Consider the following 26,028-nt stretch of genomic DNA (forward strand, 5'->3'; position numbering starts at 1 on the left):
GGAAGCACTAGGCAAACTGCCCTGGGTGAAGTAGCCAAGCATGTCCATATCTCAAATCCCAGACAGCTGTACCTTGTTTCACATTTCACACAAACAACATGCCTGCACCAAACACCCTCTCTTTCATTTGCTTAGTCACAGCTCCATTACTGATCCCACCAGGCATGGGATTTGAATACATTTGCAAACAGACAATAACCTGACATATGCATGATAATGATCATGGGAATGTTTGATGACACCTTTGCAGACATTAAAGGAGTCATTACCAGAGTTGCCTTTAAATGCCACACCCACTTTACATGACATTCCAAATGGGCATAACTATCTAACAAAGAGGTGTCCAAACTTTTGGCTCGCCGGGCCACATTGGAAAAAGAAAAATTTTCTGGGGCGACACATGAAATACACAAACAAGTTTGATTTGTAAAAGTAAAGGAAATACACAGAAAAGAACTACAATGCCAGTTGGATAACCAGATGGAGCTATACACTGGAATATGGGACACCTGGATATTAAATAGACGTATTGTTATATTATTATTACCAACTGGGCCGCAGTTTGGACACCCCTGATCTAACACATCAATCCTTTTCTTTATCTATAGCTTGCAGAATGAGTGATGATACTATGAACAAGTTTGCATGTTACATTTCCAGTATTCTTTCACTGGTAGGACTAACTGATCTTCAACCCATCTATAGTAAGCAATGAAGAACACAAAAACACTACACCACAAAGACAAACTGCGATTCCCTTAGGAATCAAAAACAGTATTTTTGTTTGGACAGAACTAATCAATCAAAACTTACTCCCAATCTGAGATACATACCCAGGTAGTCAGGTGTATGGTTGAAATCGCTCTAAACCAACCAAATCTAGATATGTAAAGCAACCTTAACACTAGCTGCTTGACCCAGAGATGTCAAGAGCTCATAGGCCAACAGGGGTAGATTAACATAGAGGGCAAATGACTGTGTAGCAAATAGCAAGGCAATCACAAATATGGGCTTCAGCAGAGTACAGTCTCAGGGGCACTACTATTGGCCCCTGCCTAGAGCATACCCCATGCACTGTTCTGAATTTATTCTTTAGTTTATGCTAACTACAGTGATAAACTGATGAAAACCTAGTGAGTGGGTCAGACCATCAAGCAGCCCATCTAAGTCAGTAGCCGGATGATCCCTAATATGAGAGATAAACCCCAGTATAATAGATGGTTAGCTGATATTAACTGCAGCTTTATTCTTCACATTTCTTTCATGCAGATCTGGTGCCTCTCAATATGTGGTGCTTTTAAGAAATCTGGACTGCACTAATGTAGTTGCAGACTTCATGGGTGCCAAGTGAGAAAAACATGGCACCTTGCAACTATTTTTTACACTTCTTAGTTCCAAAACACTGTATGAACAAGATGCAATGTCTGCCTCAGTATAGGAACATTTCTATCCATTTTCAGCAATGTAAATGTTTTTTTTCCACATTGGATCAAATTTTAGATTACACAGTCATTTTAAAAACAGAAAGGAATATTAGAAACTGATTATAAGTCTCATTTCTGTATAATTTATGTTCAGAGAGAAAGTTAATGAAAGGGGACAATTCTAAAGGGGCAGATTTACCCAAGTGTGAAATTACATCTTACCACAGAAAAACTCACTTTTTATTCATTCCTATTGAATATGTAGATGATTATTTATCAAATGTTGAACGCTAGCATTCACCCACTGATAAATGCTCTTCTAAAAATCCCATAGGAATGAATAGAAAGTAGATGAGTTGGTCTGTGGTGAGCTCCTATTTCACTGATATAGATGCTGTAAGCACTAGAGTATTATTTTTCCACCCTCTGTCAAGTTTCAATACAGCACAATAATTCTGTCACTGCCCCTTAAGGTGGCCATACATGGATAGATCCGCTCGTTTGGCGATGTTTGGGATTTCCCTCCGATATGCCCACCTTGAGGTGGGCAATATCGGGCTGATCCGATCGTGGGCCCTAGGGCCCAACGATCGGATCCTAGCATTCGCAAACGGGCGGTCGGATCGCGGGACCGCATCAACGAACAGATACGGCCGCGATCCGACGGGATTTTTAACCCCATCCGATCGAGATCTGGCCGACTTTCGGCCAGATCTCGATCGGGGAAGCCCGTCGGGGGCCCCCATACACAGGCCAATAAGCTGTCGACTCGGTCTGTCTGCAGCTTTTATCGGCCCGTGTATGGCCACCTTTACACAGGTTTAATGCAGCATATGCTTAAAATCATCTCAGCTTATTACAACATACATATAATATGACTGTAACTGACACTTCACAATTTTAGACACAAAATGTTTCTAATAGGCATGGCAGTCCCATACCCCCAACATATATCTAAGGTAATGAGCCTGGGCAGTTTTTGCTAAACTACAGTTCTCAGCAGTCTGCGCATCTGCTATCCAATATGAAAAACATAGAATAACCATTGTTTATATGCTAATGGAAATGACATCCAAATATTCCTACCTGTGACTTGCTGTCAAATGGGAGATTAGGGCGCACACTCCGAAAGCCTTTAGCTGCTAGGGATGAGTGCTGGGAATCTCCGTTGGACTCGGCTACTGATGGAGGCCTGTCGTCATCTAAACAGACCAGGAGATTTTAACACTCGTATACTTGTGGTAATGCAGCTACAGTTCTTCCTAGGGATCGTGTCAAACTCTTACCTGTTACATCTTCCGCTGGGGCATCATCTTTTTAATTCAGCGAATGCATAAGAACAAACAAAACAAAAGTGTTAAACATCCAGAAAAACATCACTCGACTGATAGCTCAAAGCTTCTAGCAGAGGAGAACTGAAAAAAAAACCAGGATTGTTAATGCAAAGTGCCATAGTAACTGCCATGGCAGATCATGTCCCAGAGTTTTTGACCTTTCCGGACACAAAGAATTCTTTCAGTGAAATAAAGAGAGGATTGTGCATTTACGCTTCTCGTTTGAAAAGCAAAACACAATTGAGTGGTTGGAAAGCTGTGAACATGATGTCGATCTTGTTCTGCAGAATGTATGGAGGTTACCAAAGGGTTTTTCTAAAACCAATGATAAATGTCTGGACACAGAGCATGTGGCACAGTATTATCAGCTTTGGTCCTGCACTCTAGAAAACAGCAGAAGGCTAAGGGCTAGAGGTAAGGGGGTGGATAGGGGAAAGTGGCTTTTCATGTAGAACATAGGTTACAAGGTTAGTCCTGTGTGTATTTCTTTTAAATATTATTGTATATACATATATATTCACACAAACACATATAGGATCTTTTAATCTGTTATCCAAAAAAGCTCAGGAAATGTGGTTTTCCAAATAAAGAGGCCTTCCTGCACCATACCTTAGGGGTGGTTCAACTTTAAGTTCACTTTTAGTATGTCATAGAATGGCCAATTCTAAGCAACTTTTCAATTGGTCTTTATTATTTTTTTTAAACCGCTTTCTTAATTATCTGCCTTCTTCTCCTGACTCTTAAGCTTTCAAAAGGGGGTCAGTGACCCCATCCAAAAACAAATTCTCTGCAAGGCTACGTGTATTATTATTGCTACTTTTTAATACTCAATCTATTGATGAGGTCTTCTGCATCATCTTCTGGGTCCACCACATCTAACCAAACCAATAGGATGGCTGCAACACAGTAGTTCTTTGCATTGTGTTGATGTTATCTTATCAGTGAACATAATAATTAACAGTTGTGTGATGTGTTTCTAAGCAAGTATTTAGCACATACCCATGCTTCATATGGCAAAGTGATGCTGCAATGGAATTACCAGATATGTGTGATATGTGAGCTCCACATCAATATGATGCCAATGCATACTTCCCGCCACATCTTTAAATGCATCATGTACATGAAATATTTGGAAAGTTATCACAAATACCTGGAAATATGGCATATGAATAAGATTCACCTCTGTACTTAGAGAACTTCAGAGTTTTTGCAGCATGCAGAAAACAATATTCCTTTACCCTCACCCATTACTTGCTTTGAGGGAGAGAATAACCTGTTTGAGTGATAAAGTCAATTTAAATGGTCTCCTTTTTGGAAATCTGAAGTGTCTGCTACATATAGAAACTTTCACAAACATTAAAAAGATTCAATAAAGATTATCACGTAAGCTTTTTGGGGGGCTTGTTTAAAAGATGTACATGTCATATTTGCCATAAAAATAGAGGTGAAGAAAAATAATCAAAATAGTCTTTGCAAAATGTTTTTGCTCACAACATAAGTACACTATTCCCTCTGGTTGTATTGCCATTCACTTAATTTAGGGGCATGAGATCAAAACTATTCCACATAAATGCCCTCACTCCATAATCAAACTACTGGAACCTTTAACTGGTAGGTGCTGTGTGTGTACTCATAAGAACAGGGTGAATGAGCATTTATTTGAATGACTGCCCTGATATACAGATATAATGTTGGATCAAACTCTGTGAATGATGAACTATATTATGTTGCCTACTCATGTCTGGTTTGGTGCAAGAATTCCTCAAATGTTTTGCGTTGCATGTTGAACCAAGGCACAGATGTATCCCAAGCATTAGTCAGTTCTCAGACATTTTTGGTTCATACAACTTGTATTTTGTGTAACTATTAAGACTAAGTTTACCTGGTGCCTAGTATAATACAACACAATTCAGTTTCTAGCTTACATGGAGAGAGTTCAATGTCCAGTGTGGTCCTGTTTTTCTGACTTTCCAGCTGCACTGGAGAGGCCCGGAGAGTGACTGCTCCTTTCCCTGCACAAAGCTTAGCAGGATCCACATCTACATAGAATATAAAGGAATAAGAGTCAAGCTAATACAGCACATTGACCTGTAAACATTATAAGTGTTACTCTTGCATGCTGTTTCTGTTTTGCATTACTATATAGAAAGGATCCAAAAAGCAGAGCCGTTATAATTTAACTTCTGACATAATTTAGGTCTATATTTTAGTCATGGTCTTGTTAAATAAGGAGCAAAGGATTTTTGTTTGGTTCATGGTTTGGTCCTAAACCCTGCTTCCATGCATTTACTTTTGTGACTTTTCTTGCAATTCATCTAAAAATTAACCTTTGATCAATATACATGGTTAAATAAAATTCACTTTAATATTTACAGTTGGGGGCTAACAAAATCTGAATAATAATAAAAAATGCAGAGTTATTTTAAAGGTTTTATTTGGGTAGATGCACATCAATGCCAATGTAAAATACTTAAAGGAAAACTATACCCCCAAAATGAACACTTAAGCAACAGATAGTTCATATCATATTAAGTGGCATATTAAAGAATCTTACCAAACTGGAATATATATTTAAGTAAATATTGCCCTTTTACATCTCTTGCCTTGAACCACCATTTCATGACTCTATCTGTGCTGCCTCAGAGATCACCTGACCAGAAATACTTCAACTCTAACTGTAACAGGAAGAAGTGTGGAAGCAAAAGACACAACTCTGTCTGTTAATTGGCTCATGTGACCTAACATGTATGGTTCGTTGGTATGTTTGTGAGTACAGTGAATCCTATGATCCCAGGGGACGGCCCTTATTTTTTAAAATGGCAATTTTCTATTTATGATTACCCAATGGCACATACTACTAGAAAAGTATATTATTATGAAAATGGTTTATTTACATGAAGCAGAATTTTACATATGAGCTGTTTTATGCAATATCTTTTTATAGAGACCTACATTGTTTGGGGGGTATAGTTTTCCTTTAAAGAAGGCATGAGAATGACAAGAGTGAAATACATTAAGGCAAAACACACAATGAAACCCATGTGTCAACATTATCACCACGACTGAAGGTGTAAGCAGAGCCAGGGGTGAAAAAGCAAAATGAACTGCACAATATATGGGTTGGGATTAGATCAAAATAGGAACATTTTACTTCCCATTACACCTACTGTACATAAAATGTAATTTCTCTATTGATTCACACTGGCTTTGATAGGGAACCCAAGACTTAAGTAGCATGTACTTTGTGCAAACGACTCAGATTCAAAACAAAACTGTATATTATTTGAAAGCTTTTCTCTCCATTTATTTTCCTTTACATACAATAACACACTATCTAAAATGTACATCATGTGTGTCGAATAACGTGAAATAAATTCTTCACAGACACAACTGTACCACCAAGTGGTAACAAATAAATGGTGCAGTGCCATTATTCTGATATTAATAGCGGATATTGTAAAGTCATGTATATCAGACAAGTAATGTTCAAGGGCACAGAGAAAATTCACTTTCATGACTGTTAAAATACTGTTATTACAAGCAATCCCTTGCTAGTTTATATATATATATATATATATATATATATATATATATATATATATATATATATATTCATATTAACAATATTAGCAGCAGGGTCTCGCGCTACTATTATTTACAGACACTACCACTTTCCCACCTAGCTATTGATATTATACACTTTGAGCACACAGCTACCAACTGTCTCTGGCTTATGTGATAATGTGTGATCTGGACTCTTCCTTTAATATCTCTGTGCCCCACCCACAGTACTCACCCCCAGTAATTGCTTTTGTGTCGCCTTCTGTCCTAGTTAGTTGGTGCAATAACACAGTTTCTGAAAAAAACTAAGTTAATGAGTTTCTCCTCTTTTTTTTTTTTTTTTTAGAATATTTTGTTCTATAAACCATATGTATTTGTACACTAAACAAAATTAGTAGTAAAACAGCAAATCAGACATAGTCCCTTGCTGCTTTCCTTACAATGTTGTCTGTAAATAACATAACTGTGCCCCTCTCTGTTAGAAGAGGCAGGGGCAATAAACTACATTATGTTTCAAACTGCTGCCCTGAAATGCAAAATACTGCAATATTGAATAAAGGTAAATGACTACCATTCTGCCATGTGATTTCCAAAGCCAGACCTGTGGTTCTAAATCATAGATCCAACTGAAACTGTGTTTCTTGCAAGTGTAGTGCATCTGCTTGCTCCATATTTATAATTTGGGATGTACAGAATCCAGGTCAGTATTTTGGTTAAATCCCAGGATAATTTGAAAGGTAAAGACAAGTTCAGCCCAGTGTTTAGGAAATGACCATGCAGATTCCATAGAGGAACTCTCATGCAACTGCAGCAAAGCAGAAAACGCAGGAGCTTTTTGTTCACAGAATTTATGGAGGAATCCACAAGTTTTGCTGAATAACAATGGGGCCTTGTGATGAACGGCTGCTTGACTTACAGGAAAACTGGCCCTAGATGCATGCTGTACTTCCTAATTTACAGGAAAAGACACAGTGCCACACTCCAATCCAATTGGCAGCTATTAGAGGGCCCAAAAAGGGAGCAGCTCTATCACTCTATCAGCTGTCTCTATCATTGTTTTTTTTTTTTAATCTAACAAATTTGGGAAAAGCTATATATATATATATATATATATATATATATATATATATATATATATATATATATATATATATATATATATATATATATATATATATATAGTCCATATAGGTGAACGCACTCTTACCGGATTTGATGAAAGTGGGTGCGTTGGTCAAAAGATTAATACATCAGGACAAATGGACCCGCACTCCAAGATATTTTGTGAAAATAGTGTTTTGTTTTATTCACAGATGCATATCCAACGTTTCGGTTCCCATTGGGACCTTTCTCAAGGAAGGATCCCAATGGGGACCGAAATGTTGGATATGCATCTGTGAATAAAACAAAACACTATTTTCACAAAATATCTTGGGAGTGCGGGTCCATTTGTCCGGATATATATATATATCAGTCCAGTGAAAGCATTCACGGCATTGACTCTTCAAATATATATCAAAAGGCTTTTATAAGTGCATGGTGCATCAACGCGTTTCAACTCACATGGGGCCGTCGTCAGGATATATATATATATATATATATATATATATATATATATATATATATATATATATATATATATATATATCTACAAAGAAGGTCCGCATTCTCAGGTCTTAAAAAATAAAAATGTTTATTGACTAAAGGACTAACGTTTCGGCCTCTCCGAGGCCTTTCTCAAAGTCAAGAAAAGCACACATATATATATATATATATATATATATCTGGAGACAGGCGAGCACACACAGGTCTTAGCAGGAAAACAAAAAGTGTTTATTGAACAAAAAAACTAACGTTTCGGCTAGCACTCTAGCCTTTCTCAAAGTACAAATGAAATAAAAAACCAACCTTTTAAACCCCCAGTGGCGGGAAAAGAAGGAAAGTGACGTCATGGTGACAAGAATGTTAGGTGTAAGTAAACAATATACAACAAAGGAACGTGTAAATAAAATAAATCCGTCAAAAAGCTGTGAAAATATATATACATACAAAAGAATCAATGGTTACACAATGAGTACACATTTGGGTCTAAATTAGAACAGATCAAAAAAGCGTTACTGCTAAGTCAAACAAATTTAAGTGCAAAATATTAGACAATGTCGGCATTTCAATATGCAGAGGATATGCAGTATAGATAAGCTGCTCGTAGAGGTGAATGTCCCTTGACAGTGTAGGTAAATGTAGCAAAACATAAGTCATCGCTTGGAGAGAAGAAACAAAGTATCATGGAAGTCCGTTAACCCATTGGCCGCCAGGCTAGACATTATAGGGGGAAGTGTCGACCCGAGAAAGGTGTGCTAACAGTTGCACAAAGTCTAAAACTGTCCATCAGGTGTAACGGCAGCCTAGTTGCTGGAAAACGGTATACCTTATCACTGGTTGCCAGGTCCGTCTTCTAAGAGACATGCGATCGGTAGCAGGATGTGCCGGTGAAGAGGTTGTTCAAGGCTCCCGTAGTTATGGGTCGGGGAAACGGCGAACGAGCATCTGTCACTCCTGGAAGGTGGAATCCACGGAGCTTGTATTCATAGTAATAGGGCGAGGAATGTGGGCAGGCCATACCGTAAGTCTGGTGCGGTTCTGAGCAGCTGGAAGTTCAATAAGGACGGGAACGTTGAGTGTCGCTAAGGACTGAAGAGATGGCAACGATGTTAGAGGTCAGGGTTCAAAGTTCACTTGCCTCGAACAAGGGAAAGAAGGTGGATCTCGGAAGAAGGGATCGTCACTAGCGATCCGTAAATGCATAATAAAGAAGTTGTAGTAAAATGTCTGTTGCGGTTAATTAGAAAAATTATTAACGTAAACCCGGCATGAGTCCTAATACAGCAGGCATTGCCTGCACGACGAGGTGCTGCCTACTTAGTGTTACCCCTTGCCACTGCCGTTGGTCTCCAAAGGTAACTTGCTTTACCTACATTTATGTGTGTGCACTATCGCTGTGCCACCCTTTGCCACTGCCGACATGTACCCATACCCCTCCCTCCTATGTGTTCCCTCCCCACATGTGTGCTTTCCCTCACAGTAACCACGAGCATGTACTGCAGTAAATGTTGACATTTATAATTTTTCTAATTAACCGCAACAGACATTTTACTACAACTTCTTTATTATGCATTTACGGATCGCTAGTGACGATCCCTTCTTCCGAGATCCACCTTCTTTCCCTTGTTCGAGGCAAGTGAACTTTGAACCCTGACCTCTAACATCGTTGCCATCTCTTCAGTCCTTAGCGACACTCAACGTTCCCGTCCTTATTGAACTTCCAGCTGCTCAGAACCGCACCAGACTTATGGCCTGCCCACATTCCTCGCCCTATTACTATGAATACAAGCTCCGTGGATTCCACCTTCCAGGAGTGACAGATGCTCGTTCGCCGTTTCCCCGACCCATAACTACGGGAGCCTTGAACAACCTCTTCACCGGCACATCCTGCTACCGATCGCATGTCTCTTAGAAGACGGACCTGGCAACCAGTGATAAGGTATACCGTTTTCCAGCAACTAGGCTGCCGTTACACCTGATGGACAGTTTTAGACTTTGTGCAACTGTTAGCACACCTTTCTCGGGTCGACACTTCCCCCTATAATGTCTAGCCTGGCGGCCAATGGGTTAACGGACTTCCATGATACTTTGTTTCTTCTCTCCAAGCGATGACTTATGTTTTGCTACATTTACCTACACTGTCAAGGGACATTCACCTCTACGAGCAGCTTATCTATACTGCATATCCTCTGCATATTGAAATGCCGACATTGTCTAATATTTTGCACTTAAATTTGTTTGACTTAGCAGTAACGCTTTTTTGATCTGTTCTAATTTAGACCCAAATGTGTACTCATTGTGTAACCATTGATTCTTTTGTATGTATATATATTTTCACAGCTTTTTGACGGATTTATTTTATTTTATTTACACGTTCCTTTGTTGTATATTGTTTACTTACACCTAACATTCTTGTCACCATGACGTCACTTTCCTTCTTTTCCCGCCACTGGGGGTTTAAAAGGTTGGTTTTTTATTTCATTTGTACTTTGAGAAAGGCTAGAGTGCTAGCCGAAACGTTAGTTTTTTTGTTCAATAAACACTTTTTGTTTTCCTGCTAAGACCTGTGTGTGCTCGCCTGTCTCCAGATATCCACTATTGCTTTGCTGTTAGCACCCAGGCAACAAACACCTTTATACGAGCTGTGCTGGCTTTTTCTTCCTATATATATATATATATATATATATATATATATATATATATATATATATATATATATATATATATATATATATATATATATATATATATATATATATATATCTCTCACTTCCTGAAGACGGCCCGAGTTGGTGTGCCGAAACGTTGAAATAAAATCTACCACTTTTTTCACTATTTCCAGACCTTGGAGTGCGGTTTTATTTTTTGATTATATAGCACACGCGTCCCCAGTTATGCAAGACCGCGTGGTGGGGTGGCCGTCCGGGTTGCCTGGGCGACTGCCCGGCATTGCCCAGCACTGCCTGACATGATAACGTATATACTCCCAAGAACAAACATGCTTATGCTATTCTCTTTGTTTATCAAACTATCTTAATACTGAAGTATGCCAGAAAGATACAAATTGACACGTGCATTTCACGCTAAGCTTCCCCCTGCAATACAATCACAATAACATTACTGCAATTTTAACAGCAGCCAAGCTTCACAATGACAGTATCAGTTCAGTTGCAAATTAATTTTATATATTAATTCTAAACTCAGCACATTCATCTGAGGATTCTGCATCCCAAAAGCTGTTGATAAACTACATCTCCTAAATGATGACATAGTCAAGAGTGAAGCATAGTGACAATTTCATCAAAAGCTGTTATATAGTTGCGCATATGAGACCCCATGCATACAGAGATACAGTGGTATTATGCATCAATGTATTCCATAGAACTTCAAACACAGAAAGTACAAATAAATGGTGTGAAAATAAATCAAACTAAAAAAAAAAATCCCAATCCACCGAAAAATCAGCACATTATGATTTAATTGTACCCTGCACATACCTCCCAACTGAAAAATTGGTTTATTTTAGACCACATACTTCTGCATCAGCCACACCTCGGATTCACTTAAATCCCACCCACTTTTCTTTTAAGCTCTACTTCTTTTGGGTCATCAGATCTGGACAACATGAAGACAGTTGGGAGGTATGCCTGCAGCATCTAGCAAGTGTAATGATTAAGGCAAAGTTCATACAAAAGCAAGCAATCAAATTAAGGTAATGTGATGTGAATGCTGAATGAGGATCCAAATGAGACACATTACTTAATTTGACAGCAAACATATACCTGCAGTTGGGACAAGATCAGGAAAACTTTTCACAGTCTTCACCGGAATGATTTTAACAGCAGCCACTGAACGTGCACTTAAAGGAGATTTATCTGCTGCAAACACAAAAAGTGTAGACAGTGTATCCCCAAAACAAAGAAAATCAAGAAAAAGATTCCATCAGCTGCAAACTATAACAACAATTCCAGATTATTTTGTTACAAGGCATGAGCGGTCTTACAATATAGAGATTTACTTCATTGTATACAATTAGAAGTGTACATACTTGCATGACATTTCTGCACTGGCTTACTGCTGTAGAGTGGATCATTTCCCCAAATCTCTCTGAACCCTGTTTTGCTAAATGTCAATGGTAGCTAAATCTAGCTAATAATAGCATATGTTTTTTTGCTTTTTCCCTTTGCTGGTAACAAGAGGCACTCACCATACTTGTAAGAGAAAGTGACGATCCATGGCATGCAAGGTCTTAAGGCTCTACTATGGGGACAGTTTCTTCAAAAGGGATCTGCAAGTGTTGCTAAACTACAATTCCCAACATCTTCCAACAGCGAAACTCTGATAGAATGTGAGATATGGGGCACCACGTGTGCAATTTCTCACCAGCCAGGTTGTAGTTTATTTCACCTGCACCTTCGCTTTGTGATAAAGAATCTGCTGGGACAGACGTTAAACTAATATACACTTAATCCATAAACTGTGTCACTGCACAAGAACAAGTCAGACCTGTTCATAAGTAAAGTTATCAGAGTGGCAGGCAGAAGGTGCTGGGCCAGAATAAACCAAGCCTGAAACCAGCTTTGTCCTAAGTTTCCATATGAAAATGGTTATTGTTCTCTCTCTCTTTTTTTTTTTACAAGTTGTGGTTGGTAAGCAATGTTTCTTTAAGTTGTACCATAGAGAATGAAATGTTGATATAAAGCAGGGGTGTCCAAACTGCGGCCCAAGGGCTACATGTGGCCCAGGATGCATATGAATGCGGCCCAGCTTGGTTCCTGAGCAAATAGGAGGAGGGGGGACTCTGCCCATTTCCCAGTTAGTAATAATAATATAACAATATGTCTATTTAATATCCAGGTGTCCCATATTCCAGTGTATAGCTCCATCTGGTTATCCAACTGGCATTGTAGTTCTTTTCTGTGTATTTCCTTTACTTTTACAAATCAAACTTGTTTGTGTATTTCATGTGTCCCCCAGAAAATGTTTCTCTTTCCAATGTGGCCCGGTGAGCCAAAAGTTTGGACACCCCTGATATAAGGGTTTAAGAACAGCAATTAGGGTGGAATTTGTAGGGCATGCTTCTTTTTTCTGAGCTGGAATTAACCAAGGTATCTGTCACAACAGAACATGGACTTTGAATTCTATTTTGGCTTGGAAATATCCTGTGTTGTTTAATTCTAGCAGTGTTGAATTTTTTTGAGCATACAGTGTGGGATAGTGACAATATGGACAGAAATAACAGCTCAATGTCTGCTCAAGGGCAGCATTGGGTCAGACCACATGAGCCCAGGTTACCCTATTTATTAAATATACACCATATGGCCAAAAGTATGTGGACTTCCCATTGCTGCTATAACAGCTTCTACTCTTTTGGGAAGGCTTTCTATTAGCTCTTGGAGCACTGCTGATGAGGTTTTCTTCCAATCATGGACATTGATGCTGGGCGATTTGATTGGTCAGTAGACTCATCTCTGTAAACCAATGGAATTTAATACTTTGTCCATGGGATTATCATCTTGCTAAAACATGGAAGGGCCTTCCCCATACTGCTGCCACAAAGCAGGAATCAAGGAATTGTCAAGAATGTCATTATATAAAGACGTTCTACTGTCATTATAAAGAAGTTCTACCAATTTGTTTGCAATGATAAGTGTAGCAGAAATAGCCAAATGCAATCAGCAGAAGTGTTGACATGTTTTTTGCCATAAACTTTATTTATATGGTAGGTTTGGCACTTTAAATACCCTTTTTCTCACAGCACAAAAAGCTAAAGACAGTAGGTGTAATTTAGTACCTGCAGGGCAGGGTGGCAGATTTACAGTAGGTCTCTGCTCCCCTTTGTGCTCTCGCATATCTATCAAGGGTCTACCTAAATGACCCCTAAAGTTTCTCTGGAAATTATTTTTAATTGTTTTCAACTGTGTAAATATCACCAAGGGAATGACTTCCTAAATGATAATGAGGTAACAGAGACGGAATTCCAGATCTGGGATGACAAACATTTTCCATAGTGGAATTGGCATTGTCATTTACCAAGAGAATTTATTTAGGGATGTGAACACACTGCACTTCAGCTGCATTTGAATTAAAATTTCCAGCAGCTTTCACCTTGCTACAAAGATGGGGTTTGTGACTTTACTGGTAATCTGTAAAAAAAAAAAATGATGAGCCCACTGCAACCTACATAGCATTTATGTAGTTAAAGTGGACCTGTCATAATGCACTTATAGTTATCTGTACCCTACATATGTAAATCCCATATGTAAATATGTCTTGAAAAAAATTGTTGCTTTATTTAAAGAAAGGCAGCCCCATTTTTGTTTAGAGACATGAATCTAGTCTTACGGACATGTACCAGTCTCTGTTTAGCCAGAGATAATGATTTTGTACTTAACACTGAGTTTTCTATATGAAGACAGGAAATATTTGATATGATTGCCATCTTCACATGGGGCACTCAGGTCTTCATCGTTAAGAAAAAATGCTAGTAAGGAATAAATGTTGGTAATACAGAATTAGCATGCATGTGTCAATTAAACTTTGTGTTCCCTGTTCTGAGTCAAACTGAACGTAATGTAACTTCAACGTTTATGGTTTCATCTTGGCATTTTGACAGACCGAGACGGAAATTGAAATCTTGCACATAGATACAGCAAACAATTTAACAGCTCATTTGTAGAAGTGAAACCTAAGTGTTACAATGTCCTCCAGCCTAGCTGAGCAGAGATTAGTGAATACTTTATTTGTGGATATTTGTAAAGCAGTTGATACAGAGCATAATAGGAGGTAGAGTAATACATGCAAACAACCCGTACAGATATCATATACAAATATTGGATGAATTACAAAAACCTAGCTGAAAGAGCAAATGGCCTACCCACTTTCTATTAAGGAGCACCATTAAAGAATATATAATAGCACAACAGCTTTAACTATGTGTACCCAATCACAACAGTTCCCTATGATTGTGCAGCAACTAGGGATGCACTGAATCCATCGGGATTCGACCAGGATTCGGCCTTTATCAGTAGGATTCGGCCGAATCCTTGTGCCCAGCCGAACCCTAATCCTAATTTGCATATGCAAATTAGGGGCAGGGAGGTGAAAACATTTTTTACTTCCTGGTTTTCTGACATTTTTTACTTCCTGGTTTGTCAGAAAACCAGGAAGTAAAAAATGTTTTCACCTTCCCATCCCTAATTTGCATATTCAAATTAGGGTTCGGGTTCGGTATTCGGCCGAATCTTTCCAAAATAGTGGATTCGGTGCATCCCTAGCAGCAACTAATGGCTAGGAACACAACTAAATATAGCTGACGCACTGACCTGTTTATAACAGGAACTGCTATATTCTTGGCTGATCTAATATTAAGTAATATCAAGTTCAAGTTGTACTTTCTAAAATAGAAGGGTGGGATTCTCTTATAATACTTACAAGTGTTGTTAGACTTATATTTCAAGTGCTTTCCATCCACCACCAGTTTAAAGGAAAACACAAACCATTTGTTACTCTGGCATAATATATCTTTAGTTTTCATTTAGAGAACTCATATTTTAGGCCCTAGACATTCCCTAGAGTGCTGCTGCTACAGGTATCAATGAAGAATTCCACAAAAAACATTTTTATATATTGGTACAAGTAGCCAAGCAAATTTCTCAGGGAAGTAAGTATGGGAGGTGCCAATCTCATGTATAAATATGTACAGAGATGGAACATACTGGTTAGACAAAAGTTCTAACTTACAGTACATAGTATATCTATGGAAAAAGAAATGATAAACCCAACCACTGTACCAGGCATATGTTTATTTAATAATTTAATAAAACAAAACTAAAGCTATGACTATGAAAAATTACAACCTTGTGATGTGTTGGGCCAATCAATTATCCTGAGATGAGAATTAACAAGAATATGTAAAAATGAATCCCCACCTTTTTCTGGCATGTTGCACCTGGGGGTCACTCCGTTGACAACGTTATTTGATATGCTTACTTCATTCTCTGAAAAATAAAGGAACCTCATTATAACAGATGTTATAATATAACAGATGTTCTAATATAAGACAGAGAATGGGATGGCCGATAACAGTGCACCATTAAAACATCTCAAAAATGTTAGTGTACACTTCCATTAACCCTGTAAGTGCTTGGGGCACTTTGATCTTGCCGTACCACAAGCAATTCAGAAGAGATTAAAATGGATTCATAAAATTAACTGAGCTGACATGATGATACTTTTATAGGGGCACCTTTGATTTTTACAATGCCTGGCACTTAAAGGGTGCTAGAGAACCTGGGATGAAAGTTATACAATGTTATTTTACATACCTCGTTACTAACTTACCTGAACTCATTATGGGAGCAGTAGTGATCTTCAGTAATTGACTTTGTTTCTGGTTGTTTCTGCTTAAAGACAAAAGAGAGACCAGAGAAATGTTTATTGGGGGTCAAACAGCAGCATTAGTCATCACATCATCTTTCATAAGCCAGAAGGTATGCAAAATATTTTTCATGAGAACTTCCTGGGCCTTATTCAGATCTTATTCCCATTTATGGTGTCATTGACTTCACAGGCACCAGGCTCATAAAAATATACCCTTGCTTATGAAATATTAGTGGATATGAAGTCACGCATTTATGTCTGGCCATTCTCAAGGTAGAAATAAAACAGAAGGGGTCCTATCGTCTTACATTCAGTGCCTTCTAGTACAGCTTGATAATATCACTGGCACTGGGGATGGGATCAGTGAATACATTTATAATGCTACTTACAGTCAAGTAAAGAACATTCATATATTTGAACCACCTATTTTAAGCTTCAGGTACATCCTTAATTCTACTCTACAGTTCAACCAATTCAGGACCAACCTTAGGGCAAATAGAACTCCATAATTAAAGGGATACTGTCATGGGAAAAAATTTTTTTTATCAAAATGAATCAGTTAATAGTGCTGCTCCAGCAGAATTCTGCACTGAAATCCATTTCTCAAAAGAGCAAAATCAATTTTAAAATCTGACATGGGGCTAGACATTTTGTCAATTTCCCAGCTGTCCCCAGTCATGTGACTTGTGCCAGCACTTTAGGAGAGAAATGCTTTATGGCAGGCTGATGTTTTTCCTTCACAATGTAACTGAATGTGTCTCGATGGGACATGGGTTTTTACTATTGAGATCTACCAGGCAGCTGTTATCTTGTGTTAGAGAGCTGTTATCTCGTTACCTTCCCATTGTTCTTTTGTTTGGCTGCTGGGGGGAAAAATGGAGATGGATGATATCACTCTAACTTGCATTACAGCAGTAAAGAGTGATTGAAGTTTATCAGAGCACAAGTCACATGACTTGGGGCAGCTGGGAAATTGACAATATGTCTAGTCCCATGTCAGATTTTAAAATTGAATATAAAAAAATCTGTTTGCTCTTTTGAGAAATGGATTTCAGTGCAGAATTCTGCTGGAGCAGCACTATTAACTGATTCATGTTGAAAAAAAAAAACATGTTTCCCATGACAGTATCCCTTTAAGTAACCCACATACACTATTCTTAAAAAAAAAAAATAGAACATTTTCCCTTCTTTTCCTAGTCACAGACTTTAATAACATCAAATTAATTCTATGGTTTCTAAGTCAAGCCATCCAGAATGCTTGGGAGCTGGGTCTTTCTGTAATTTGGATCTCCATACTTTTAAAGTCTTCTAAAAAATTATTTAAACTCAATGCAATTGTTTTGCCTTCACTACAGATTAATTGCATCTTAGTTGGGTTCAAGTACAAGGTACTGTTTTATTAATATAGAGAAAAAGGAAATATAATATTTGATTATATTATTTGATTATAATAGAGTCTATGGAAGATGACCTTCCTGTAGTTCTGTGCTTTCTGGATGACGGATTCCATAATACGTGTACTTTTCTTCCTATTCAGACCCTCTCCTATTCATATGTTGCTGAACTCATAGCTAAATTACTTTAAAAAACACAAAAAAAATAAAAAATGAAAACCAACTGAAAACTGTCTTAGAATGTCAAGTTCTACATCATAAGAAAAGTTAAAGGTGAACCAAATTATGATTAATTATGATTAATGATAGCTTAGGTGACATCAGGTACAAGGCACTTTATCACAGATAAAATCAGTCAAAAATAAAGAATGTTTTTTTTATGCAGGCATAATGGCAATGCCATATTTTCAGTGAAATATGGATAGTGGATTCCATACCTGCACTTGCAATAATCACCAGCCATAAGATCAAAAGTGTCTCTGATCCTCTAGGCTCAGAAAAAGAAATGCACACTCATCAATCATCTGTACTTAAGTCAACCCATAACACTTGACAATATGTGCCCATTTTACAGGGGTTGGTATGGGAAACATAGATATAGGAAGTATGAAGATTATGACAGACTTATTTCCCAGCAACTAAAACATGAACATTCATAATACGTGCCTGCTTTAGAAAAGGCTGATTTTATAATGTCACTGTCATGTGTCCATCCCTATTAGCCAGGCATCTCACACTACTTATAAAAGTACAACTTTCATTCATGCAAAATAAGTATGAAAATTAGTAATATACAGCATTACAAAAAATACATGAAACAAACCAGTTCCACAAAAACTAAAATGTAACTTTTATTATGGTGTAGACAAAGACATTTTAAGACAATTGCCAGTGGATTAACTGGAATCCCAAAACCCAGAACAAACACCAAGGTTCTCGTCTCAGATAACGCTTCTGCCTATAACAACTGCCTTTTGCTTCGGGAGGAGCCCTCTCCTACTTGGATGCCGTCAGGTCTTAATGTGACAAAACTAGGGATGCACCGAATCCAGGATTCGGTTCGGGATTGGCCAGGATTCGGCCTTTTTCAGCAGGATTCGGCCGAATCTTTTCTGTCGGGCTGAACATAATCCGAATCCTAATTTGCATATGCAAATTATGGACGGAGAGGGAAATCGCGTGACTTTTTGTTTTTCCCTTCCCGCCCCTAATTTGCATATGCAAATTAGGATTCGGTTCGGTGTTCGGCCGAATCCTTCGTGAAGGATTCAGGTGTTCGGCCGAATCCAAAATAGTGGATTCAGTGCATTCCTAGAGAAAACCAAGGCAAGAGTTCTGGGCAGAAAAGGGGACCATAGCGTATGACAGGAAGGACAGGGAAAGAGGAAGTGTAGTCGCGGGACAGGCCAGAGTCAATATCAGTCAGACGGAATCAGGAACCAGAAGCGCATTCAAGGACCGGGGTTGAAGCCAATCAGTAATGCAAAACAAAGTCAGGATCCGGAAGAATGGTCAGAACATGCAAAGGTTGGTACAGACAGCGAATTAGCAGAGGTTGGGGACACGCAAGGGTCAAAGAACAGATAAACAGACTTGAATCGCACCCAGGAACTATCAGAAATAGACCTATGTTGGGCAGGGAGAATTGTGAGTGGTGCCTTTAAATATTTGAATTTCGCACAGCAGAAGGAGCAGTGCAGAAAAGAGGAGGTGGTGGGCGTCCCCGCAGGTGAGGCGGCAGAACAGAAGGTTTTCTTTGTGCCCCCGTTGGTGAGAAATGGTGCGTCTGAAGGGGGGGGCCTGGTTGCAACTGGCCCGGCCAAGGTTAGGTACATTACTGCAATTTTGAAATTGGTTTTCTTTTTTTCTTAGAAGGTGCAAACATATCTTTTGCAACTCCTAGCATTTTAAAGCAAAGACCTCCCTGTCCAAAAGGAAATTGCATCAGAGCCATCTTATAAAAGCACTTAAAACCCAGATTCTCAGCAGTAATGTGTTAACAGGCTTCAATAAAGGCAACATTTACCATCTTAAAGGTAACCCAATCAATACTGGATGAAACAAAGAACCATGAAAAAAGAACACTGAGGATTCAAAGCACTTTTTCCAAACCATTATATCTTTTTAAGTCCGTTAAACAACATCACCTGCTGCTGCAACCAAACTCAAAGCATCTGGCTGTTCTTGAACATTAAAGATTTTAATTGCCACTTTCTCTAACAGTCCAACACATTTTACTCCTCAGATCTGGCAATGTTTCAGTGGTCTGTTTAACACTTAACACATGCATATCTCACAAACATCTGTGAACCACACCGCAACTGCTACACAGCTGTCCTGGGAGTCTTTTTCTTTACCACACAGGGGTATTAACATGATTAAAGGGCATTTTTGTCTGTGAATTCTCTGTAATGCCAAGAAGATCACATCTCATAAGATAAGATATGGATTTTAATGGTCGTTTTAGGTAATTCTATGACTTGCCTTGAACAAACCTCACTTGGTCTTGTTTCATGACAGATGTTCCCTTCAAGCAAACTTACTTGTTAATCACAGGTATAGATTTAGATATCATTATATGAAGGAGCATGTGAAGAAGGTTCTTCAACCTGATGCTAAAGTACAACTCCCTGCAAACACAACAGCACTATAAAAAGAGTGATTACTTAAATCAGACCGTCACCATTACAAAACACTGCTCCATGATAGGCTGCAACATCTTAAACGCCTTTAACGCCTTTCTTATTGCTGCACATAAATATTCCCAAGTCAAGGAACAGATGAAAAATGTTGTATTTGACCAGCAAGATTTTACTTTCATTATTCCAGAAGCTTACCTTTCTATAGCCTCCTCTGTAAACGTTGTGATTTGCTTGTGCCGCATGTTTCAAACTATTTAAGCGGGAGTATAAAGAGAACGGCTGAGCTTCACAAAATGAGCAGTGTCTTTGAAAAGGTTCTCCTCTGTACATTTAAATATCTCCTCCGTACCCACCCTCCTCGAAGCTTAAATTAGCTTTGTTTCTTAGTGATGTCACTGGCTGCTTTACAATACACCAGCCCTTTCAGCGGCCTAGCATTCCTTCTGACGTGAACATCAACCAGACAAAAGGAAAAAAAAAAAGAGGCGTAAAATATCTTTTAATAATAACCTCTCTCTAATGTAGCCGACCACAACATATACACAATATACAATACAATAACACACGCTCAATATATTAACAGAGAAGATAAGCCTCTTCTGTGACCTTTGTTAAGGCTTGTTTTCGGAATGGGCATTCCTGGTACCCCTGCATCAGAGGGGAAAATTAAAAAGATTAAAAAAAATTGTATTCAATTGTTTAAATATTCTATGTATATACAATAGGAATGACCACCATGTAGCTTTCTAGCTGTTGCTGAAACACAACTCCCAGCATCCACAGCGACATAGTTAGAGGGTACCAGCCTTCCTGCATTGCCAGGGACCCCCTCTCTCTGCTGCTGACCTCTACACAGCCTGAAATATTTTGTATAATTTCTTCCATAACATTTTCCCATTTCAAAGTTTCTATGAAAACTCCAGTCCACCAAATTAGGTAGGTCACTGGCCTATTCAGAAATAAATTCCCTTATGATATGCAGTTGATCAGCATGTTGATCAGATGAGGGATAAACAAGCAGATCAGATGAGGGATCAATCTTATGTGGCCAAGTGTACTTACTGGCAGAAAAGCAAAGAGCATGAAAGTGCAGGGGTACTAGAAAGAGCTGCTATTCATTCTATAAACATCAACGGGCACAAACTCTGAAAATCTGGTTACTGTATATTTTCCTTTCATTTACTCTAAGCAAATAATAATCTATGAGACAACAGAACAATTCTTCTCTTTATACTGAGTATGCAAGAGTACGAGCTGCAGTGCCAAGTCTTTATTCCTCCCAAATAATTAATTACAGAAATCAGTAATGGTGGCTCTGTAATATCCAAAGTGTCCCCAGTTTTTATTTATTCAGGTTAGCCTATATGTCCCTAAATTGTAGGACTGAATTCCAAATGATGGCTGTGGGGTGTCCAGCCTGAAGGTCAGTTAGGGTGGGATTTGGGGCGAGTGCTTATTTGCTGCCTGAAATACTCCCCACTGAACTGTAGCAGGGTGTTTATAACACTAATGTTCTGTTTATCTGTAACCTTGTTATGAGCAAAGGGAATCCAGCCTGAAGGGCAAATAGTGTTATATTTGGAGTAATTATTTGCTGTACTAAATTCCCCTGCAAATAGAGTAGAGTGGCTGGCACACCACGGTTTCTCTATATGGCTAATAATATTGTGAATGGAGCTTGACCAAATAGGTCAACAGAGGGGGACTGAAAGGCTTAAACCCCAAAATATTGGATAGGTAAGTAATATGAGTTGTGTGGCTTTAATTAGGATTTGTTTAGTCTAAATAACTGCCTTACTTTTGCAATAATCTATGTTTGTCCATGCGAAGAACTGAATCATTTTTTTACCTCCATCACCTCTATCCCATTCCCTTTCCTAGAGCCACCTTTGCCAGTATGGAATGGTGATATCATGTGGGTAAGGTGATGACGTTACATGGGGGCAAATCAGGCACATCAGGGTGGAGACTGGGGGATGGACTTGGTGGCACTGGAAATGGGGGTGGATGTGAAGACTTATGTGTGGGCACATTTGGGGCAAAACTATGCAGGAAAGGATGTACAGGGAATTACAAATGTCAATCTTAGTAACAGCAAAGCAATTTGGACCTGTCTGATAAGTATTTATGGACTTGAAGGTGTGATGCTTTCCTTTACTTTGGGTGTCAGCGTTTGCTAAACATTCTGATAAACATCCATATTCGCAAAACAGGGTGGTGCCACACTCTGCATTCCGGGGAGATTAGTCACCCAGCGACAAACCTCCTCTTCTTCGGGCGTCTAATCTCCCTGAAAAGCCTTCCTACCGGCTAGAATGTAAATCGCCGGCGGAATGGCAGCACAGCGTGTGCCACCACCCTAATGAAACCTGGCAAATAATTTTCAGATCCATTTGGGTATATGTAGAAAACCTCTGGCATTATATGCTAAAAAATACTAATAAAAGTTACAAAAAATGCAGAAAGCTGCTACATTTTAAAGGAGAACAAAACCCTAAAAATGAATGTGGCTAAAAATGCCATATTTTATATACTAATAATATTATTGCACCAGCCAAAAGTTTCAGCTTCCCAATAGCAGCAATGATCCAGGATTTCAAACTTGTCACAGGGAGTCACCATCTTGGAAAGTGTCTGTGACACTCACATGCTCAGTGGGCTTTGAGCAGCTGTTGAGAAGCTAAGCTTAGGGGTCGTCACAAATTATCAAGCAGAAAATGAGGTTGGCCTGTAATATAAGCTAATGCAACAGGGGTGATTATTAAATTCTGATGCTAATTGCACTGGTTTCTATGCTGCCATGTATTAATTATCTGTATTAATTACTAATCAGCCTTATATTATGACATTTCTATTCTATGTGTACTGTATATTGTGAGTGGTCCCCTAAGCTCAGTAAGTGACAGCAGCACAGAGCATGTGCAGTGAATCAGCAGAAAAGAAGATGGGGAGCTACTGGCGAAACTTTGGAGACACAGATCTTTACTGCTAAAGCGCTGTGGTTGTCTTGGGCTGGTACAGAAGCTCAGAACATAATGTCCAACATTTCTAGCTTCTTCTTTAGTTAGGCTTTAGTTCTCCTTTAAAGGAGATATCCACCCAAAAGGTGCTTTTTGCATCATGAAAGAACATTGATGTTTCTGCTGTGAAGCTAAGGTAAAATTTATCCTAAGGTGGGTGGGGAATTGGTCCCAGCTAGCACAAACAGGCTCTCATGGTTTCATCTCAATCTGTGAAATCAAGTATGTCTGTGTGAAAAACAAACATTTTTATTTAGTTCTGAAAGTTCAAATACTGTTTACGTGGTGGGATATTTTCCATAGCTCCTTAGACAAAATGCATTTAGTCAATATGTTTTCTTCATAAAGAAAAACTTTTCCAGAATTTGCTGTATCATATTAGTACTTTTAGAAATAGTTTGCCAGGTGACACATTCCTTAACAGGGAGGATTCCATTTACATCTACTGAACGCCGTGTACTCAGTTTGTAAACAGGCTTATGACAGCTTGTCTCTAAGAGGTACAAATGTACCCTATGCTACTCTGCAAGTATAAATATCTGCTGCACAGTGGGCAATGAGCTTAAGAGTCCCATTAAAAAAGATCAAGTAGGATTTGTAAACAAGATAACTTTAAAATATTTTGGGCATATAGACACTTGGCAATTGGAAGTTTAATATTATAGGAAGGAAATACCCACGCCAAACAATCAACAGCCTGTCAGATTCTTCTTTTTATATGTGACCTCTGAACCAGCAACTGACACTGGTATCTTGTGGTCAGCCTCATTATCACCCATCTTTTGAGCAGTTGAGTAAGAGGGAAAAGTCTCAGTTGCTCAGTGGAAAGCCTTCTACTGGTAGCTTCCCAAACAAAAAAATTCACCCACCTTCCCTGAACCCCTACCGGAGCAGAATATAAACACATGCGAGGTTTAGTTTTTTGAGAAGTTAAACAACCAGCCATTATTGTTTTTGGTGTGTGCTGGAAAACCACAGTACCCAGAGGATATCCAACAAAACCAGGAAGAACATACATACAGTGCTCTGGTTTGAATTAAACACAAGGCAACAATGCTAACACTGTGCCACCATTCTGCTGAACAAAACTAAATTTTATTTTAAACTGCTACTCTTGCCTACCCCAATGTCTCTGTCTCTGTCTCTGTCTCTCTCTCTCTCCATTTATATTTTTTTTTTGGCATTGGGTCAACAGCGCAATCTATCAATCACTTCCCAAGTGGAAAATATGAATGAAGAATCATGTGATCTGAGACTTATTTTACTGGCCCGATCACAACACATCAACCAGATTATGTTTTATGGCAGAGCCCTCATTATAGATTCCATTCTTAAAACATCTCAATGGAATGTATTTTATTGTTGACAGCAGTGAAGCAAGAGGTGTTATTTAGGAGTATATTTAGTATACAGGGGGAGATGTAATCTGAATAACATTACACTTTAAGAGCTGCTATGATGGAAGGGAAAATCAATGCTACTTATAAGAGGAGTTTACCCTTCCATTCACATGTTGCCTTGAATAGAAAGTAATATGAGGCTTTGTGCACGCAGAATGTGTCTCTTTATACATGTATTTTACTATGTATAAGGCATTCTCAATTAAGGGCAGAGACAGACGAGAAGATTCAGGGAGATTTAGTCGTCCGGCGACAAATCGCTCTTCTTCGGCGACTAATCTCCCTGAACTGGCCCTCCCTGCTGGCTAGAATCTAAATAGCCGGCACTCAGATCGATTCGTTTTCCAAAGTCGCCCAAAGTTTCTGCAACTTTGGGCAACTTCGGAAAATGAATCGCTCCGAGTGCCATCCTGTCAGCGATATAGATTCTAACCATTGGGGGGGGGGGGCAGTTCAGGGACATTATTCACCGAAGAAGAGGCGATTTGTCGCTGGACGAATAAACCTCCCTGAATCTTCTCGTCTGTCTCTGTCCTTACACTCGTACAAGATAGCTCCTTATGCCATAATAAGGAATTAAACAGCAACATAAACTTTATGGCTGTTGGCAGTATAGAATGCCTTAAAATAAAACTTTACCCCCAAAATTAATATTTTAGCAACAGATAGTTTATATCATATTAAGTGGCATATATCATATTAAGTGGCATATATCATATTAAGTGGCATATTAAAGAATCTTACCAAACTGTTATATATATATTTAAGTAAATATTGCCCTTTTACTCTCTTGCCATGAACCACCATTTTGTGATGGTCTCTGTGCTGCCTCAGAGATCACCTGACCAGAAATACTACAACTCTAACAGGAAAAAGTGTGGAAGCAAAATACAGAACTCTGTCTCTTAATTGGCACATGGAACCTAACATGTATGGTTTGTTTGTGTGCAACGTGAATCCTACGATGCCAGGGGGCTGCCCTTATTTTTTAAAATGGCAATTTTCTATTTAGAACTACTCAATGGCATATACTACTAAAAAAGTATATTATTATGAAAATGGTTTATTTACATGAAGCAGGGTTTAACACATGAGCTGTTTTATGTAATGTCTTTTTATAGAGACCTACATTGTTCAAGAGATATAGTTTTCTTTTAAAGGGGTTTTTCACCTTTCAAACTCTTTTTTTCAGTTTAGTTGTTTTTAAATTATCCAGAAATAAAGCCTTTTTTCAATTGCTTTTTTATTTAAAGCTATTTTTCTGGTGTT

At 38.6% G+C, this 26,028-nt stretch overlaps 1 protein-coding gene across 11 annotated transcripts in view; it reads right to left on the minus strand.

The window, feature by feature from the left end:
* The window catches only part of sorbs1.L (sorbin and SH3 domain containing 1 L homeolog), a 96,846-nt gene extending 76,209 nt beyond the window's left edge, over nt 1-20,637 (minus strand). For 2 of the 11 annotated variants that reach the window (XM_041568788.1, XM_041568785.1), the window contains exons 1-8: nt 20,535-20,636; nt 16,265-16,326; nt 15,853-15,921; nt 11,704-11,799; nt 6,555-6,614; nt 4,684-4,797; nt 2,711-2,737; nt 2,511-2,626 (exon numbers count right to left, since the gene is read on the minus strand). In XM_041568788.1, the coding sequence (XP_041424722.1) occupies nt 2,511-2,626; nt 2,711-2,737; nt 4,684-4,797; nt 6,555-6,614; nt 11,704-11,799; nt 15,853-15,921; nt 16,265-16,326; nt 20,535-20,581 (591 nt within the window). In that variant the 5' untranslated portion in view covers nt 20,582-20,636. Of the gene's footprint in view, nt 1-2,510; nt 2,627-2,710; nt 2,738-4,683; nt 4,798-6,554; nt 6,615-11,703; nt 11,800-15,852; nt 15,922-16,264; nt 16,327-20,534 lie in introns of all 11 variants that reach the window. The other 9 variants (XM_041568790.1, XM_041568786.1, XM_041568787.1 and 6 more) reach the window with 8 other exon arrangements.
* Between the last annotated feature and the right edge of the window lie 5,391 nt (nt 20,638-26,028).

Source organism: Xenopus laevis, chromosome 7L (genome assembly GCF_017654675.1).
Source record: "Xenopus laevis strain J_2021 chromosome 7L, Xenopus_laevis_v10.1, whole genome shotgun sequence".
Taxonomy (NCBI): domain Eukaryota; kingdom Metazoa; phylum Chordata; class Amphibia; order Anura; family Pipidae; genus Xenopus; species Xenopus laevis.